This window comes from Phyllostomus hastatus, unplaced genomic scaffold, assembly GCF_019186645.2.
Source record: "Phyllostomus hastatus isolate PE091 unplaced genomic scaffold, TTU_PhHast_1.1 phas_scaffold_93, whole genome shotgun sequence".
NCBI classification, from domain to species: Eukaryota; Metazoa; Chordata; class Mammalia; order Chiroptera; family Phyllostomidae; genus Phyllostomus; species Phyllostomus hastatus.
The window spans coordinates 32,204,330-32,222,597 of record NW_025334042.1 but is presented as its reverse complement, the minus strand read 5'-3'; the positions used below and the strand labels follow the sequence as shown (position 1 = coordinate 32,222,597).

General features: G+C 36.2%; 1 protein-coding gene across 1 annotated transcript in view; it reads right to left on the bottom strand.

The window, feature by feature from the left end:
- Nucleotides 1-1,656: 1,656 nt before the first annotated feature.
- AMN1 (antagonist of mitotic exit network 1 homolog) overlaps nucleotides 1,657-18,268 on the bottom strand; it is a 50,004-nt gene continuing 33,392 nt past the window's right edge. Inside the window, exons 4-7 of the mRNA XM_045829644.1 lie at nucleotides 17,478-17,695; nucleotides 17,121-17,177; nucleotides 11,612-11,723; nucleotides 1,657-2,218 (exon numbers count right to left, since the gene is read on the bottom strand). Of these exons, the coding sequence (XP_045685600.1) occupies nucleotides 2,145-2,218; nucleotides 11,612-11,723; nucleotides 17,121-17,177; nucleotides 17,478-17,695 (461 nt within the window). The 3' untranslated portion in view covers nucleotides 1,657-2,144. The remainder of the gene's footprint in view (nucleotides 2,219-11,611; nucleotides 11,724-17,120; nucleotides 17,178-17,477; nucleotides 17,696-18,268) is intronic.

The following is an 18,268-nucleotide window of genomic DNA, read 5'->3' as shown; positions in this document are numbered from 1 at the left end:
TATCTATATATCTATCTCCACACTATAAACATACCACATTTATAAAGTAGTGAATAGTAAGGACAAAAATAGAGCTGACTATGTAAATCCTTCCTCTAAACAGTGTAAGAAATTTACCACACCCTACTTTCCCTGTTTTTTCCCATATCAGAGTTAAAATAAGAAGTCTTTAAGAAAGTACCACCGAGACAGGCTCCCGGCACAAGAAATGCTGAACTTGGGGGCAGTTTAAGCATAGGCCACTTCAGAGGACTTCGTGATTGTGGAAGAGTAATGCATTCCATTTGAAAAGTAAGGCCCGTGCTGCTTACTTCACAAGGGAGAACCAGCAGAGCTGCGGGATACAACCTCTGTAAGGAGAGGTTTTGTATTTACTCATTCTTACACATTTCTGAGTGCACTTTTTGAGAGAGAAAGTTCATAGGTAGAGAGCAGTATTTGGGAAATGTGATTTCATGGTATATAAATATATATTTGGTTTTTCAGGTGTCCAAAATACATTTCTCAGATATATTTGGTCTTCATCCACAATGCCTGGCTCATACTGCCCAAACCTTTGGAATTTCCCAGAATAAGATCGATGACACATCTTTTATTATAAATTTGGTCCCTTATTCTCAGTTCCTGAGAACAGAACCATAAAGATGAAAAGGTGTCTTGTTATCATCACTGGGTTTATGTTAATGAATGTGACTTTTGCAAAGCAACTGAGAATGGGGGCTGGCTGCCATGAACCAGCCTTGAATAGAGGGTTGGAGCCTTCCACCCCACACCTATTTTCTAGGGAGGGGCAAGCAACTAGAGGTTGAATCAATCACCAATAATTAATGAATAAATCAATCTTGCCAAGTAATGAATCCTCCACAAAAATCTCCAAGGCCCTGGATGGGTGTCTCAGTTGCTTGGAGTATCGTCCCGTATACCAAAAGGTTGTGGGTCTGATCCCTGGTCACAGCACATACCTGGGTTGTGAATTTGATCCCTGGGTGCTTACAGGAGGCAACTGATCTGTTTCTCTCTCACAATGACATTTCTCTCTGTCCCCCTTCCTCTTTCTCTCTAATGTCAATAAATATATCCTCAGGTGAGGATTAAAAATAAAAACCACAGGGAGGGGATTCGGAGAGCTTCTGGAAGCCTTCCAACCTGTCACTGCTCTGGGCGCAAGTTCCATGAGGAGAGAAGGCTCCTTTGTGACCTCTCCCTATGTATCTCTTCTCATCAGGCTGTTGATTCTTAGCCTTGACTATTCTTCATAACAAATTGGTAATCTAGTGAGTAAACAGGTTTTCTTGAGTTCTGTGAGTCCTTCTAGGAAATTAATCCAACCCAGAGAAGGGGTCCTGGGGGTCCCCTGGAGGGGACCTCCAGTTTGTAGCCAGTTGGTCAGAAGCACAGGTAACAACCGGCAACAGGTGTCTGAAGTGTATGTGTGGGGGGAGGGCAGCAGGGGGCAGTCTTGTAGCAGTGAACCTTTAACCTGTCGCCTCTGTTTCCCTCCCCAGCATAGAATAGAATCTGATTCTATCCCGTGCACTACAAATTGGAATTGAGTCTGGGAACCCTTTTCCCCATAAAAATCAGTAGAATAAGTGACTGGGCAAGGGCCTCAGTAACATTTCATATGCTGAAGGACTAAGGGGTATGAGTCATGGATTATGACATTAAATATGATATTTGTTTCCTTGAAATGCTAAATTCAGTAAAGAATTTACAGGCCTTTGTTCACCTTTGCTTTTGGCCAATGGGCATTTAAATGTATCAGGAAGGTAGGAGCCAGATAATAGCTAAAAAGGTAATTATGTTTTTAGAAATACCTTCACTTAGAAGTTATCCATATTGGTGCATTCCTTTTACAAAAGCTCAAGTATCTAGGTAGGAAAACGAAATCTCCAGGGAAAACAGGTAATTTACAAACATTGTTATTTAAGAAACAAACACAGCCCTCACCTCCCCCCCCAAACCCATCAGAAGGCATGCTAAGATTACCATTCAAAAACAATGACTCATCAAACAAACACAGAATAACAGCACTATTAAAGTGTTTAAGAGTCTGGTAAGTCACAAACCACACTGTGTGTTGGAAAGTCAATCTTCAAGACCACCATTTCCTGGTAGTATGGAGAGCACAGCTTCAATAAGCATCAGTAAACAGTCCATGTCACTTGCTTTAATTTGCTTGGGCCTCTTAATTGCTCCAAGACTTCTCGGGAATGATCTACAAAAGAAAACAGTGACAATACATTAATTCACAGTAATCAGAGATACTTCATGTGTCCTCATGCATAAACTGGGGATGATGATAACTATTATATCATAGGATTATTTAAAGGATTAAAGGATAGTATACAACTCCTGAGAGAAGGGAAAGGGGCTGGGTGGTGGGGGGCAAAGGGAGAAAAAGCAGGGACAACTATAATAGCATAAACAGTAAAATACAATAAAAAAGTATAGTATACAACTAAAAATACAATTAATTAATGGTAACCCTTGCTATTATTAGCTGCAGTGCACATATCATAATAATACTTTTACTTTTAAAAATTTATTTATTTTTAGGGAGATGGGAAGGGAGGGAGAAAGGGGAAACATCGACATGTGAGAGAAACAATGATTGGTTGCCTCTCGCACGCCACCGGCTGGGCATTGCCAGGCCTGTGCCCTAACGAGGAATTGAACGTGTGACCTTTCCGTTTGCAGAATGACTCCCAACCCATGGAGCCACACCAGTTAGGACCATGGTGATACCTTTAAAAAAAACCACATATATTGCTTTCTCTGTAATTCTACCAAAGAGTAATGGAGTAATTTCATTATCAACCTGTGTATGGCTTGTCTCACAGGCTCCTATGAAGAAATAGATGACACACTGAAGGCAGGTGTTTGAACAGGGTTCAATGAAACATCTATTTACAAAGGAGTGAGCAGGATTAAAGAAAGCTAACAGGTAACAGTGAAGCACTTTGGGAAGCTGTGACATGTCCAAAAATATTAGAGGAGGGAGAATTTACTAGAACAGAACAACTTGAAATCTATTATATAGGAAAACTAGATTAAAGACAGGTTTCTAATAGGTTGAAAGTAAAAGGATGGACAGATATATCACATAAATAGCAACTATGACAAAGTGAGAGTGGCTATGCTAACACTAGAGGAAATAGCACTTCCCAGTATTAACCTGACACCAAAGCCAGACAAAGACACCGTGCACACACACACAACTAACTACAGACCAGTGTCTCTTATCAATATGTACTGGAAATTTTTCAACACAACACTAGCAAACCAAATCTAGAAACATATAAAAAAAGATTATATGCCATGATCACCTGGGACTTATCTTAGGAATGCAAGACTTATTTAACACCTGAAAGTCAATTCATATAACACACTGCATTAGTTTCCAAAATGAGAAGACAAGAGACATGGCTTAGATGAAAGAACAGATCAAAACACCAGAAAAAGAACTAACAAAATGGAGACAAGCAATCTATAAGAGACAGAGTCCAAAACATTGGTTATAAGGATGATCAAGGAACTTAGTGAGGACCTCAACAGCATAAAAAAATCTAGTCAGAAATGAAGGATATACTAATTGAAATGAACAATTTACAGGGAATTAACAGTACAGTAGATGAAGCCAAGAATCAAATCAGTGATTTGGAATATAAGGAAGCAAAAACTACTAATCAGACCAGAAAGAAGGAAAAATAATCCAAAAAACTAAGGATAGTATAAGGAGACTCTGGGACAACTTCAAGCATTCTAACATTCATATCATGGGAGTGCTGGAAGGAGGAGAGAGAGCAAGAAATTGAAAACCTGTTTGAAAAAATAATGACAGGAAACTTGCCTAACTTGGTGAAAGAAATAGACATACAAGTCCAGGAAGTACAGAGAGTCTCAAACAAGATGAAACCAAAAAGGCCCACACCAAGACATATCATAATGAAAATGCCAAGGGTTAAAGACAAAGAGAGAATCTTACAAGCAGCAGAAGAAAAGCAGTTAGTTACCTACAGGGGAGTTCCCATAAGACTGCCAGCTGTTTCTCAAAAGAAACTTTGAAGGCCAAAAGGGGTTGGCAAGAAATATTCAAAGTGATGAAAAGCAGGGACCTACAGCCAAGATTACTCTACCCAGCAAAACTCTCATTTAAAATCAAAGGGCAGATAAAGAGCTTCCCAGACAAGTAAAAGCTAACGGAGTTTATCACCACGAAACCAGTATTATATGAAATATTAAAGGGTCTTTTTTTAAGGAAAAAAGATAAAAACTATGAACAATAAAATGGCAATAAGTACATATCTATCAACAATTGAACCTAAAAAAAACAAAATAAATAAACAAGCAGAACAGAAACAGAATCATAGATCTAGAGAACGTTTTGATGGCTGCCAGATGGGAGAGGGGTTGGGTGAATGAGTGAAAAAAGTGAAGGGATTAAGCAGTACAAATAGGTAGTTATAGAATAGTCATGGGGATGTAAAGTACAGCATAGGGAACAGAGTAGCCAAAGAACATATATGCATGACGCATGGACATGGAAAAAAGTGTGGGGATTGCCTGAGGGGTGGGGGAGGGGCTGGGTAGCAAGGGACAACTGAAATAGTATAAACAATAAAATATAATTTAAAAAATCAGATGCTTCTACACACCATCAATGAACAATCCAAAAATGAAATTAAGAAAATAATTTCATTTATATTATCACAAAGACAAAAATACTTGGGAATAAATTTGACAAGTGAAAAACTTATACTCTGAAAACTATAAAACATTGTCGAAAGAAATTTAAGAAGATCTAAATAAATGGAAAGACATCCAGAAGACTTAATATTAAGATGGCACTATTCCCCAAATTTACAGATTCAATGTGACCCCTACTAAAATCTCCCTTTTAAAAAAAGAAATTGATAAGATGACCCAAATATTTATATGGGAATTCAAATCACCCAGAAAACCAATACAATTTTGCAAAAGAACAAAATTGGAAAAGAATTTAATTTTAGTTGGTGTTTCTAGGATTATTTTGGCATTTTTACTAGTTAGGAATATCGTTGTCACACTATATATATTTGTTTTCTGACTCTGTGTCACTCTTCTGTAGGAATTTACTGTTGAACATAAATAAGGAGATACTTTCCCTCCAATAGTAAGCATACGATCTATTTTTACATAATTTAAAAATTTCCCCTGACCAGTGTGGCTCAACTGGTTGGGTATCTGTCCCACAAAGCGAAAGGTCACCAGTGTCATTCCTGGCTGGCTGGGGCACATGCCTGGGTTGCGGGTTCAATCCTAATGTTCCTCTCTCACATTGATGTTTTTCTACCTGTTTCTCCCTCCTTCCCCTTTTCTCTAAAATAAAAATAAATAAAATCTTAAAAAATTTTTTTTTATCTAGACGGCAGTATTACATAACTCAAGTAGAAATATTCGATGCCTGTGAGTTTATCATGCTATAGGGAAAACACTCTAGGGCTTAGGAAATTGCTCTGTTGGGGAAAGAATTAGAGACTGTGGAGCAGGTGACTTAGGTTTTAACTTCCAGTTCTACTAGCAACTATTTCTAAGATCTGGGACAAGCCACTTACATTCATTGTATTTCTGTTCCCTTATCTGTAAAACAGGGGAGTGGTTTACATGACTTCCAAGGAAACTTTCACCATATATTCTCTCTAAAAATCTATGACTAACATAGATAAAGGCCACTTTTTGAAAGTGATTCATGGGAGGGGCTTTTGGAGCACCAAGAGGAAGAAACCATGGGAAATATAAATTAACAAACTAATTTTTTCAAATGATCAAGGAAAATGTAATTTAGACATTTTTGTAGAATACACAGTGAAAAAAGTGAGGCTGCACACATTTGCACAATGCCTAGAGTTCTAATGCTTCACAAAGAAGTCCTGTTGTTCTGGATTAGTGATGAATGAATAAACAAGGATGAGCTAACAGCATAATACAGGATTTAGAAAATGGAAAACATGAAATAAAAAAAGAGTTATCCTTTAAGTAAGGAGTCAGCTTAATTACAGGGAAACTGAAGCAAACTATTTGGGTCTTAAAATACTTTTATTTTGGCTTTTTGTGGTAAATCTTGACAATGTTACCTAGAAATCTATGAAAAGAACTTGCTTGTAAAGTAAGCAGGCTGAAACAAACCCTCAGACAGAACTGAAACTGCAGTCAATTCAAAGTAGCAGATTTCCTATTGGGTTTTTGCCCCTCAGCGTAAACCCAAGGACTCTGGAACTGTCTAATTGCTTTATTGCCCTTCTAAAATATAAACCTCCATGCCCGTGAAAACAGTGCAACATGTTCGGACAGCTAAGAGAAACTGAAATGCACGTACATTGTAGGAGATTAATCAAAGTGTGAGTTGAACTTACTGATAATCATTATAGACATAATTAAATTAAAAACTTAGTAAGTGTATAAGTTATTTTCCTGCTTCTTGTCTACGATATATAATATTTTAAAATAGCAGCTTAGTTTTGTTGTCTCTTCTGTAGAAATAAAATCAGTGCTTCTAACAGTTTCAAGACCTAATTTATGATGTAGAGTTCTGTTTATAGTCTGACTGTAACATCAAAAAATTTCATAAATATTTAGAAATACAGTATAGAGGATAAACCTGTTAATTCAGGGAATCTGGGATGGGTAACCACAGTGGGCACTGCCAAATTTGGGGGTCGGGTTGCTGTGATGATAACATAGTAATAGAATTGTACAAACATATGTACATGCATATATTCTCTCTATAGACTATCAATTGTATTGTCTTATATAGTCATATATCAGCAAACACATGAAACATAAACATGAATGAACATGTTAAAAATATTTTCAGAGAAAATAAGATACTTAAGAATAAATCTAAGGGGGGCATGCTATAAGGTATCATAAAAGAAGAAAGAACTTTGATTTTCAAGCCAAAAAAAAGCATTTTTCTTCTTTGCAGAAAAATATTACAAATTAAATATAAGGTGAATATATCTGCCCACTTTATTTTCGTTCAATGATGGTAGCAAAGATACAGAACGGTAGCAGCGCTGATGGGAAAGTGGGGAGAGGACAGATGATCTGGGTAGTTGAAAAACTTCAGCTTTTTCTCTTTAAGAAACTTTATTGATAAAAGAACATTGTATATAAACGTTTGCATTTTTACCAGATCCTCCAACTGTATGACTGAAAATTATACATAAGGGAAAGTTGAAGTCCATAAAAGATAAGTTATTCAGTGTTTGGAGAGATGGCAGGAAACTGGGGATAGGGTGCTCATTCACTACAGCTTGATTTTTTAATTTTAGTCTTGGTGCTATTATTAAAAACTGTGTCACAATAGGCAAATAATATTCCAGTATCTCACTTTCCTATTCTGTAAAGTCAGGGATCAGAAAAATAATATAGCCCTGGCTGGTATGGCACAGTGGGTTGAGTGCTGGCCTGCACACCAAAGAGTCACCAGTTTGATTCCGAGTCAGGGCACATGCCTGGGTTGTGGGCCAGGTCCTCATTTGGGGGTGTACAAAAGGCAAACACACACTGATGTTTCTCTCCCTCTCCTTCTCTTTCCCTTCCTTTCTTTTAACAAATAAGTAAATAAAATCTTTTAAAAAAGAAAAATAAGATATAATAAGTGCTAAAATTTTTTTGAGAAATGCTTGGATAAATACATTTAAGTTTCTTAGCTATAATATTTTCAGAGTCTTTGATAAATTAATATTTATTATAGTGGTGTGTTGCATTTCCCAAGCTTTTTTGACACATAAACTTTTCTTGTTTTATGTTATACCTCTGGTGTCTTCTAGAAGGTCATACCATGTAATCTGTAGTTAGTGAATTCAAGGGATTTAGGGGCAGAGCAAGGAAAAAGGTATGACCACAAGGTGGCAGTAGAACACAAGAAACTTTATTTGGGCTGTGCTTTGATAGGTTTGCATGCAAAGGACGTCCCTCACAACATAAGGCCCTCCAAAAGGGACGGGGGTGCTGTGTGTGTGTGTGTGTGTGTGTGTGTGTGTGTGTGTGTGTGTGTGTGTGTGTGTGTGTGTGTGTGTGTGTGTGTGTGTGTGTGTGTGTGTGTGTGTGTGTGTGTGTTGGGGTGTATTGGGAAACACCACTCAAAAATAAGGTAGTGTCAAAATAAGGAGTCTCTGGGTTAGAGAGCCCCAAGGTCAAGAGTAGCTTGGGGTGTTTTATAGCCCTGAGTTTTATCTTACCTATGGGTAGTAAACATTGAGTACATTTTTTCACAGGATGCAAAGCAGCCAGGCTCTATATGGATAGATTAAGAACCTGCTTATTTAGGTTATATTTTAAACAAATGGATAAGTGAAAATTTGAGTTTGGTACCAGAGGGCTTCTGAGTGCATAGTACCAGTCTGCTGTGAAGAAGTAAACAATATACGGCCAGTATATAGAGCCATCCTTAGCTCACTTATTTAACAGTAATACAGGTGGTAAATGCTGGATTAGGTTACCTTCCAGGTCAAAAATATTGTTATTCTATTCAAAAGATTTTGAATTCCTGCCACTTCAATGTCTGCTTCCACTGCTTTGTCAGCCACATGAAAATATATGAAGTGATTTGAAAGGGATAGTGTGTTCTTGCTACACATGCTGAAGTTGACTGATAGTTTTTGTTTACTGTAAAGCAATGTTTTCAAAATATGATATGCAGATCTTACAGCTCAAGGTCCTTTCAGGATTGTGAGCTACACTAGTCACTTTATTTAACTGAAGGAACCTCTGAAAACTTAAGGTTATTTAGACTTGGATATTTGGCAGACTATTTCTTGAAAAGGAGCAAAATAAGCCTATCACTTCAAAGAAAACAAATGATAGTTTGTTGCCAATGATAAAATTTTAGCTTTCAGGTGAAGTTTGGAAAATCTGTTAGTTGTCATTGTATCTTCAAAGCTACACAGTACCTTTGTGATGAGATCACTCAGAGAACCCATATTTTCCAAACTGCCTAGATGTTACAAAATCATATATGGGTAAAAGATCTATTCAAAATGTGAGACAGACCAATGAATTGTAATGTAAGTGTATGGCAATTTCACTGATATATTTTCAACTTCCACACTGCAATAACCTTTAAGAAATTACTATTTGATGAGTTAGGGGTAACATCAAAAAAGTATCCACAATAGTCCGAAAAGTGATGATCTGAAAGAAACTGCTCCTCCCTTTCTGTATAATAGGTTTATTGTTTTAAAAAAATGAATTAATAAATGTATTTTTAAAGTCTCAGCTTTATTTTTTAATTTGATTATATAACCTACATAAATAAAAACTCTTTGAGATCCTCAATATTTAAGAGTGTAAATCAGTCTTGAGATCCACTTGAAAAATGCTGCCTAAAGTATTAACTCAATTGCTAAAAACTATAACTGGTTGTTTTATCTCATTACCAATGTAAGACTACAAAGAAAAACCAATAGAATTTGTTCTGAAACAAAGTGCAGGTATAAAATCTAAGAGTCTTCTTGAATTCTAGTTCTAGCACATATCTTTTAGAAAGAAGATAAAAACAAAATACTAGAGGGGGGAGAAAAACATACTGTAACATGCACACACAAGTCATCATTAGAACATTATTTCTTGCAAAGAATAAACCATGAGACGTTGCTTTCAGATGAATACAACTGCTCAACAATATGTATGAATGACTGCTCTCAGAGGAAGCTGGTTATTTTTGGGACTCTATTTTTATATACTCTGGTAGTTACATAGATAGAAAAGAGTCCATGTGAATTTGCCAGCATGCCATGCCCATAAAGCTATAAATTCCAGGTCTACTAAAATAAGCAATTTAAACAGGCCCTTTAAGTTGGCAAATATGAACTCCTGGAAGTAGGAAACAGCTAGGTAAGTCTCTCAGTTTTACAAATCAGTTTAGGCTGTTGTACTGTATTCTATTTTCAGGTGTTATGACCTCTGAATAAATCAGAATATTGAAATATCTTTTCTTTTTCTGTAGAAAGAGAAATAATCTTCAATTGACTATAGGCATGAGAATGACTTTTCTGATATTTTTCTGGTATTTTTATTTTTGTCATTATAATTATCACTTTATTAGTGATTAAAAATATTTCTAAGTATATCATGACATTTTTGGATAATGGTGCTTTAACTTGTATGTTGAACAAGCACAGCTCTTAAGGTACAATGTTGATATCAATTCTATTTTTGTCTTTCTTGTCTCTGTTCATTGAGTGATCATCCTTCCCTTGCTCTGGATGAACATTTTGGTAACACTGTGACTTTCTGATCATCCCTACTATAAAATATCCAACTACATTTTAAGGTGGAAAATATCCAATCCCCCCCTCTGCACTCAACTGCCTTGGATGTCTCTCCGCCCTACCATGCCCATGTCTGGTCTGTGAGCAACACTTATGTGCCCTCAGATCCTGGGAGAGCAGCCTGATTTTAACACAGCAGCAGCTGGTCTGTGCAAAGGGCGCGCATGAGGACCCAACAGTCCTGCTGAAGCTCCTGTTGTGCTCCAGGTGAAAAGTAAAACAGCAGCACTCTCCAAAGAAGTCCTCACCAAAATTCTTTTTAAAAAAGATTTTATTTGTTTATTTTTAGAGACAGGGAAGGGAGGGAGAGAGAGAGGGAGAGAACTATCAATGTTGTGTGAAAGAAACATCGATTGATTGGTTGCTTCTTGCATGTCCCCATCCAGGGACCTGGGCACGACCCAGGCATGTGTCCTGACTGGGAATCATACTGGCAACATTTCCGTTTATGGGACAATGCCCAACCCACTGAGCTACGCCAATCAGGGCAAATTCTTTCTTATTAATCATCATTTCTACCCTTTTAAAACCTTCATTATAGATGTCACTGATAATCAAATATAATCCATTACAGGCTTGGGTTATATTGGCAATATAATAACAACAACAACAACAACAACAACAACAACAGAACACAGAAGTTGTCAAAAGGACTTCTGGGATAGTAACTCAGTCTAGAGAGTAACTGTTGGAAGGAGTGGGACTTACAGGTGAGATCCAGGTTACACTGGCATGGGTAGGAGTAATACGAAGGGGGCGAGGCACTGGGGTTTCGGGAGCATGGTGGTATCTTGGCTCTTCTACAGGCCAAGTGAGCTGTGACTACTTTGTTCTCCTTCAGTGAAGTATCACATGACAAATTATTCTGAATCTCAATGGCTACAGTTTGATGAGATTACAGATAACAGGTCACTTAACCTATTCAACAGATCTAATGCTATCAACTTTTTATTGTCTACATAAAGCATTGTGTTTAGTATCATGACCAACACCACTGCCACCACCATCATCCTCATCATAGTTAACATTTATTAACACTTACCATCATTACCACCACCACCACCACTACCACCACCACCACCACGATTAACATTTACCGAGCCCTCACTATGTGTTCCGTACCAAGTATAGTGTTGCCAGATAATCACTGTGACCAAGTTTATGAAGTAGGTTATACTGATGTTATAGATAAGGAAACTGAATAACGGAATGGGTAAAATAATCCACTCCAGGTCATACAGTTATTAAAAGATAAAACCAGGATTGGGGCCCGAGCAGTCTCTCATACTAACCTGTTAACAGGGGGCACCCATGGAACAGTAATATACGGATCTGAGGACAGCGAGTAATGACAGCTTCTATAGACTCATCAGTAAGATTCACACAATGTTCCATATGGATCTCCTATTTAAAAATTAAGGACAATCAAAAGAAAACAATAGGTTTATAATAACAGCATGAAAAAGTTTGAGAAATATTCTGATACAAAAGAAAGACTCTATAGAAAGCATCATTGTAAGTCTGCAGTAATTTGGAAGGTACAGCAGCTTTATCAGTTAAACGCCCAACCATTTCATAAAGCCATTTGGCAATGTCTATCAAAGCTGAAGATGAGTGTACCTTAGAATGCAGCAATTCCTATTGCAGATGAGCGTTATTTACACAGAAACTCTCGTATGTGGGCAAGAAAACAGTTTATAAATATGCCCACCACAATATTATTTTATTATTTGTAATAGTAAAGAAGTGGGTAAATAAATGGTGGTTCATTAATAGAATAGAATAGACATAAATCTCAAACACAATGTTAGCTCAAACTCTTTGGAAAACAGCATGGTAATATCTTATAAAGCTAAACATGTATGTACTGTATGATCCAGCAATTTCACTCCCAGGTGTTTACCCAAGATAAATAAAAACGTGTATACATAAAGGCTTGCATGCAAATGTCCACAGTGGTGTTTATAATAGTCCAAAGCGGAACAACCCAAATGTCCATCAAATGGTCAATGTAGGAACAAATTGTGTCATAGCCAGACTACAGAATACTACTCAGAAAAAAGAAGAGTAATGAAATATTAATGCATACAGCAACATGGGTAAATAAAAAAAAATAAATAAATTTAAAGAATTAAGAGAAGAGCACAAAAACCCCAAAAGACAATATACTACATGATTCCATTTATCTGAAATTCTAGAAAAGGCAGAACTAGAATGACAAAGTAAATCAGTATGCTTGTAGGGAGGGCCACAGCAGGGCACTGCCTGCAAAGGCAGGAGAGAAAACTTCTTAGGGTGATGGCAATCGTTTAATCCCAATATGTTGGTGGTTCCAAGGCTATATAACAATTATCAAAATACATCAAACTGTACAGTTAAAATGGGTAAATTTTATTGTATGTAAATCATACCTCAATAAAGCTCAGAACATTTCAAAAACACTTTGAATAAAAAAGCAAACTGTAACCTTGGCTGATGTTGCTCAGGGGGTTGAGCACCAGCCTGTACACCAAAAAGTCGCCAATTCAATTCCTGGTCAGGGCACATGACAGGGTTGTGGGTCATGTCCCCGGCTGGGGGTGTGTGAAAGGCAACTGATCAATGCTTCTCTCCCTCTCTTTCTCCCTTCTGTCCCCTCTCTCTAAAAAAATAAATAAAATCTGTTCTTAAAAAGCAAACTGTAAAAAAACACATGCATTATTAAGCTATTATGTAAAATTGTAGAATAATACCACAGAGAGAAAGATGAAGTACCCAAACTCACAAGAAAAGATACACAGGCATCTTTAGAATAGTGGTTACCTCTGAAGAAAGAAAGGGGGAGTAAGTGAGGGAGGAGCTTTAGATATAACACATAAGTTTTTGAAAAGAACTTAAGTAAATGAAAATGTTAAAATTCAAGTGATCGGCCTACAGGGCTCTGTTTTATTATTTTCTATACTTCTCCATATGTTTGAAATATTGGATGTCCTTTGCTTGATGCTTTGATTTGGAACCATTTTGCATTGCTGGTGAGAATATAAAACGGTACAGCTGCCATGGAAACAGTATGGCAGTTCTTTAAACAGCTAAACACAGAAGTACTATGTGATGGAGCTTTTCCACTCCTAGGTGCATACTCAGAAGAATTAAAAACAGGGATTTAAACATTTGCATGCCTATGTTCATAGCAGGGGTATTCACAGTAGCCAAAAGGTAGAAGCACATATCAAAAGGTGATTATGTATATTTGACCATAACTGTAAAAAAGTTGAACAATTCTGGAAGATTCATCTAATAGCTGATGTGTTATATTTATGGTAGTACTATTTCTTTTCTCCTGAAAAGTTATATTAAGTTGGTGTACATATTATAATTAATTATATGTTAGAGATAAAGAAAACCCGAGTATATTGAAAACTCATAAAAATTGAGGCAAAAATTATCCTATGTAATAAATTGGCAAAGGCTACAGACAAAGAAATATTATTTGAGAACAACAGATGGAAGGACCAGTGTTTGACTCAGGTTCCACTTAAAATATAATAAATTAAGGTTAAAAAGAAAAAGAAAAAATTATATCTGCCAAATTGAGGTCCTGGCAAAAATTATGAATTTACCACATAACCTTTGTGGGAAATAATTTAGCTATATGAATTTAGGACCATTAAAACAGTACTCAAATTCATGTACCTATTTGTCCCATTTTGGGAAGTTTGTGACAGCAATGGAAGAAAAAAGTGATATATCCGAACATATGGCTATTTCTAAAAACTGTAAATAATCTGAATTATCAGCAGAAAAATGATTAAAGAAAAGAATGATACATTATATAAACAGATTTTGTTCTCTGATATGCCAGTGCCTAGAATGTAGCAGGTACTTAATAAATATTTGTTGACTACATGAATAATTTTACACAGCAGGTTAAAGTTTTCATCATGAAGATTACAGAAAGTTATACAATGATGACAATATAAGAATATGAGAACATTTATTGAGTACAGGTGTCTGTAATCACAGTAAAACCTAGAAATAAAATGATGACAAAATGGCCCTGGCTGGTGTGGCTCAGTGGATTAAGTGCTGACCTGTGAACCAAAGGGCTGCCAGTTCAATTCCTAGTCAGGGCACATGCCTGGGTTGTGGGCCAGGTCTCCATTTGGGAGCATGTGAGAGGCAACCACACTTTGATGTTTCTCTCCCTCTCTTTCTCCCTCCCTTCCCCTTTCTCTAAAAACAAATAAATAAAATGTTTAAAACAATAATAGAAATGATGATAAAATGGTCCCTGTTCACTGGGAACTCAGATACATAGAGATTTTAGAAATATTTACGACACTGAGTAAATGCTGTAACATAAGTTTGCACTAAGTGCTTGACACTCTCTTGGAAATGTCCTTAAACTTTTAATTAAATTTATTTTCAAGTTACAAACAATTCAGCAAGATTGATCATTTAATTTCCCAGACTAAAGCAAATTAAATCACAGATTGAAAGAAGGCATCTGATAAAAGGTAGGCATACAGGTCACCCACAAAAGAAGAATCAGTTGAGTTTGTATTTCAATTTCTCAGAAACTGTGAAAACAAATACGCAGTGAGCCAAAGGTTAAAGTATGTTCACTCTATGTACTTTGCTTAAGGAAGAAATTAAATTTTGAAAAGTTTTAGATAGTTTTCCATTTAAGCACTTACAGCAGTAAGTTTTGGAAAAATGAAAATTTCAATGATATGACACTATAAGTGTCAACACTTAATTGTTATTGGATTTTCCTAAGTCTGCTTAGGTTAGTGCTCCAATTTTATCACACTAAAGTAACTGTGTAGGTGTATTTCCTGTCACTGCATAACAACTAATTTCCTGGTGGTTTTATTAGAAAGTGATGAACTAGGTTAACTGAGAACTTTATTTAAAATGATAGTTGATTATAGAATAATGTTGTTCTAAGAATTAAATAATCTAATGACTATAAGGCAGTAGAGTGAAGGCTGAAATATAGTTAACTATTCAACAATGTTAGCATTTAAAACAGTAAAAATTTTGGCAGAGTTTATTGCCCCTACAGTTAGCATGCAATTTAGAATTTGGAACTTGGCATAAGGAAAAGATGGTAATTTCTTAATCAAAAGGTTTTTTCTAAAATAAATACATTCTATTTTTATACACACAGACACACACAAGCAGGATGCAGATATATGAAATATCACAAAAAATAATCTCTTTGGGCATTAACTCAAGGGGAAATATTTGGCAAAAACATGTCACTGTCATTCTATTACAACACTCATTATTAATATTTACAATCCATTTATAGCATGTTTACTTCCAAAAAGAATCTGATGCGACTTATTGTTGACAAGCACAGCCACATTAAACATAAGAGTGAAAAAAACCCAAAACAACACTAAGGCCTGGCCGGGTGGCTCCACTGGGTGGAGTGTCACCGGGAACACCAGAAGGTTGCGGGCATGTACGGGAGGCAACCAATCGATGTTCCTCTCACATCGATGTTTCTCTCTCTGTCTCTCCCTTTCTCTAAAATCAAGAAAAACATATCCTCTAGTGAGGACTTAAAAAATGAAAAGATACATTTCAAAAAGGCTATAAAATGGGAAAGAAGAACCCCAAATCACAGGACAAAAGGCTTCTAAAGTACACATATTTTTTCATTGATTTGGGTTGGGGGAGAGGGAGAAACATTAATTTGTTGCTTTTATTTATGCACTCATTGACTGTATGTGCCCCAAGGTGGGCATCAAACCCACAACCTTGGTGTATCCAGACAATGCTCAAACTAACTGAGCTACCTGGTCAGGGATGTAAATATATTTTGAAACAGATTATTGAATCTAAAGACTAAACACTAATCTAAGATCTTTTTAAATGGCTGTACAATGTAGCCATTTAAAGGAGTATCTTCTTTCTTTATCTTCTTAGGTTCTGTCTTTGGAGGCCTGCAAATTAAGCTGACAAAAGATAGATAAGCAAGAAAAAAAAAGACAAAATGTATTTGCCTGCATGCTTACAGACAGAATGGCTCCAAAAAATGGCTAGAATTTAGAGTTTATATACCATCTTAATAGGTAAAGGGGATAGAGATAAAGGACACTTAGAGAAAAACTAATGACTTTTGAGAAAGACAAAATGGGCTTTTAGGAGAGTACATGGGAGGTATGATAGTTTTGTGACAATTTTTGTTTATGCGAATTCTCATGTGACTTCTCCAGTGATAGGAGTGATGTCTGCTGTATGGGGAGTCTTCCTTGGAGGGGTCTGATGGCAAGTGAATTCTTTTGGAAGGCTCTGCTTTTAGGTAGATGGAGCAAGAACGGTAGTTCAGATGAAGCTTTTTTTTTTTTTTTGCAGGGGTTGATTCTCAAAAATCTTTAGCTAAAAATAATTTTAATGCCATAGTGGTATTCTTTATGGGTCCCTTCATAGATCCAGAAAATATAATGACAAGGGAATAAGTAGTCCTGGTAGAAAATATCAGTCAGACATGACACCTAAAGAACATTATTTTACAGTGATAAATTTTCAGTCTTCATCCAAAATAAGACTACCCTTAAATATGTTTGAAGCTAAAACTTTTGGAAAATAAGAACTTTCACTGAAAGTAAAATGAGTTTTTATTTTAAAGCATACTTTATCTCCTACTTTACCAGTTTTTATTTACTCTGGAAATAAAGAGGTAGAGACAAAAAAAATCTATGGAAATACTTAATTGATAAAAAGGCATTGTCTGCTACATTTAAAATATAATTTCTGAGAATAATAAAAAATTAGTTAGCATCATCTTTATAGAGATCTTTAAATTACCTCTAACTTCTTGGCACAGGGTCCACTGACAAGCGCAACCACACCATTGTCAGACACCTAAGCAAAGGGGAAAAGCAACACAGTACGTAAGTGGAGATGATGAAGTAAATTTTTCTAAATATTATTAATAATTTACATACAGCTTTATTGCCTCCCATACAGCAAATATGTGTTTTAGCCATATATACCTTCCACCCTTATTTAAAATAATTGAGCAGAATATGCCAAATTATACTGCAATTATTTAACCACCAATGCATGAAATAATCAACAATTTCAATAAAACTAATTATGTTCTTCTAAAGAGTCATTGAAAATATGTTGGGCAAACACATAAAACCTCTATATTTCATTTACCTGAGTAGCTGAAATACCAACATATTGCAAAAATAAGCAGTTTTCTCCTAATGCACGTAAGGACACATCAGTAATGCGTGAGCAGCCACCTAAATCAATGATCTTGAGCAGACGGCAACTGCGTGCAAGGGCAAGCACTCCTTCATCAGTAAGATTGCAGCATCTTTTCAGACGAGCCTCATAAAGGTATGAGCAAGATGAAGCCACAGCTTTTATTCCTGGGGGAAAACACAACTATACATCAATGAGCTATAAATGTATATATACATGAGAAATGTGACTGATTTTCATTTTAGTGATCACCAGTACTGATATATTTACTTGTATGATAGCCCTTTTCAAAGTAGTCCACCTGTGAGAATATACTTATTTTCCAGTGCCGCTGTCATTATTGAAAAGTCTTTGGAGTGTTTCAGGAATTCTCTACACCATCTGTAGTATATTTTTCAGAATAACTGCCATCAATAGTCAGCCCTTATTGTTTATGAGTTGAGAGAAGGTTTGCTTTTAGGGAATAGTCAAGTCATTCAGAACCAGGTAATTAAATAGTAAATGATTCTCCTTTTGGTTAAAACAAAAGTCTTAAAGTAATAAAGTCAATTTTCTTGTCACCTCTGAAGAAAAATCCAAGTTAAATTGCCCAAATGTCTTAAGTAAGGCTCCCAAGCTTATCCTTAGGAATCACACTTGTCTCTTCCCTCCCTCCCTCTGCCCTTTTCTACCACTGTGCTCCTTCTGTGTTAGCCTGGACCAATCTTACTGAAGGTCAAGAAAAAAGAAGTCCTTAAATC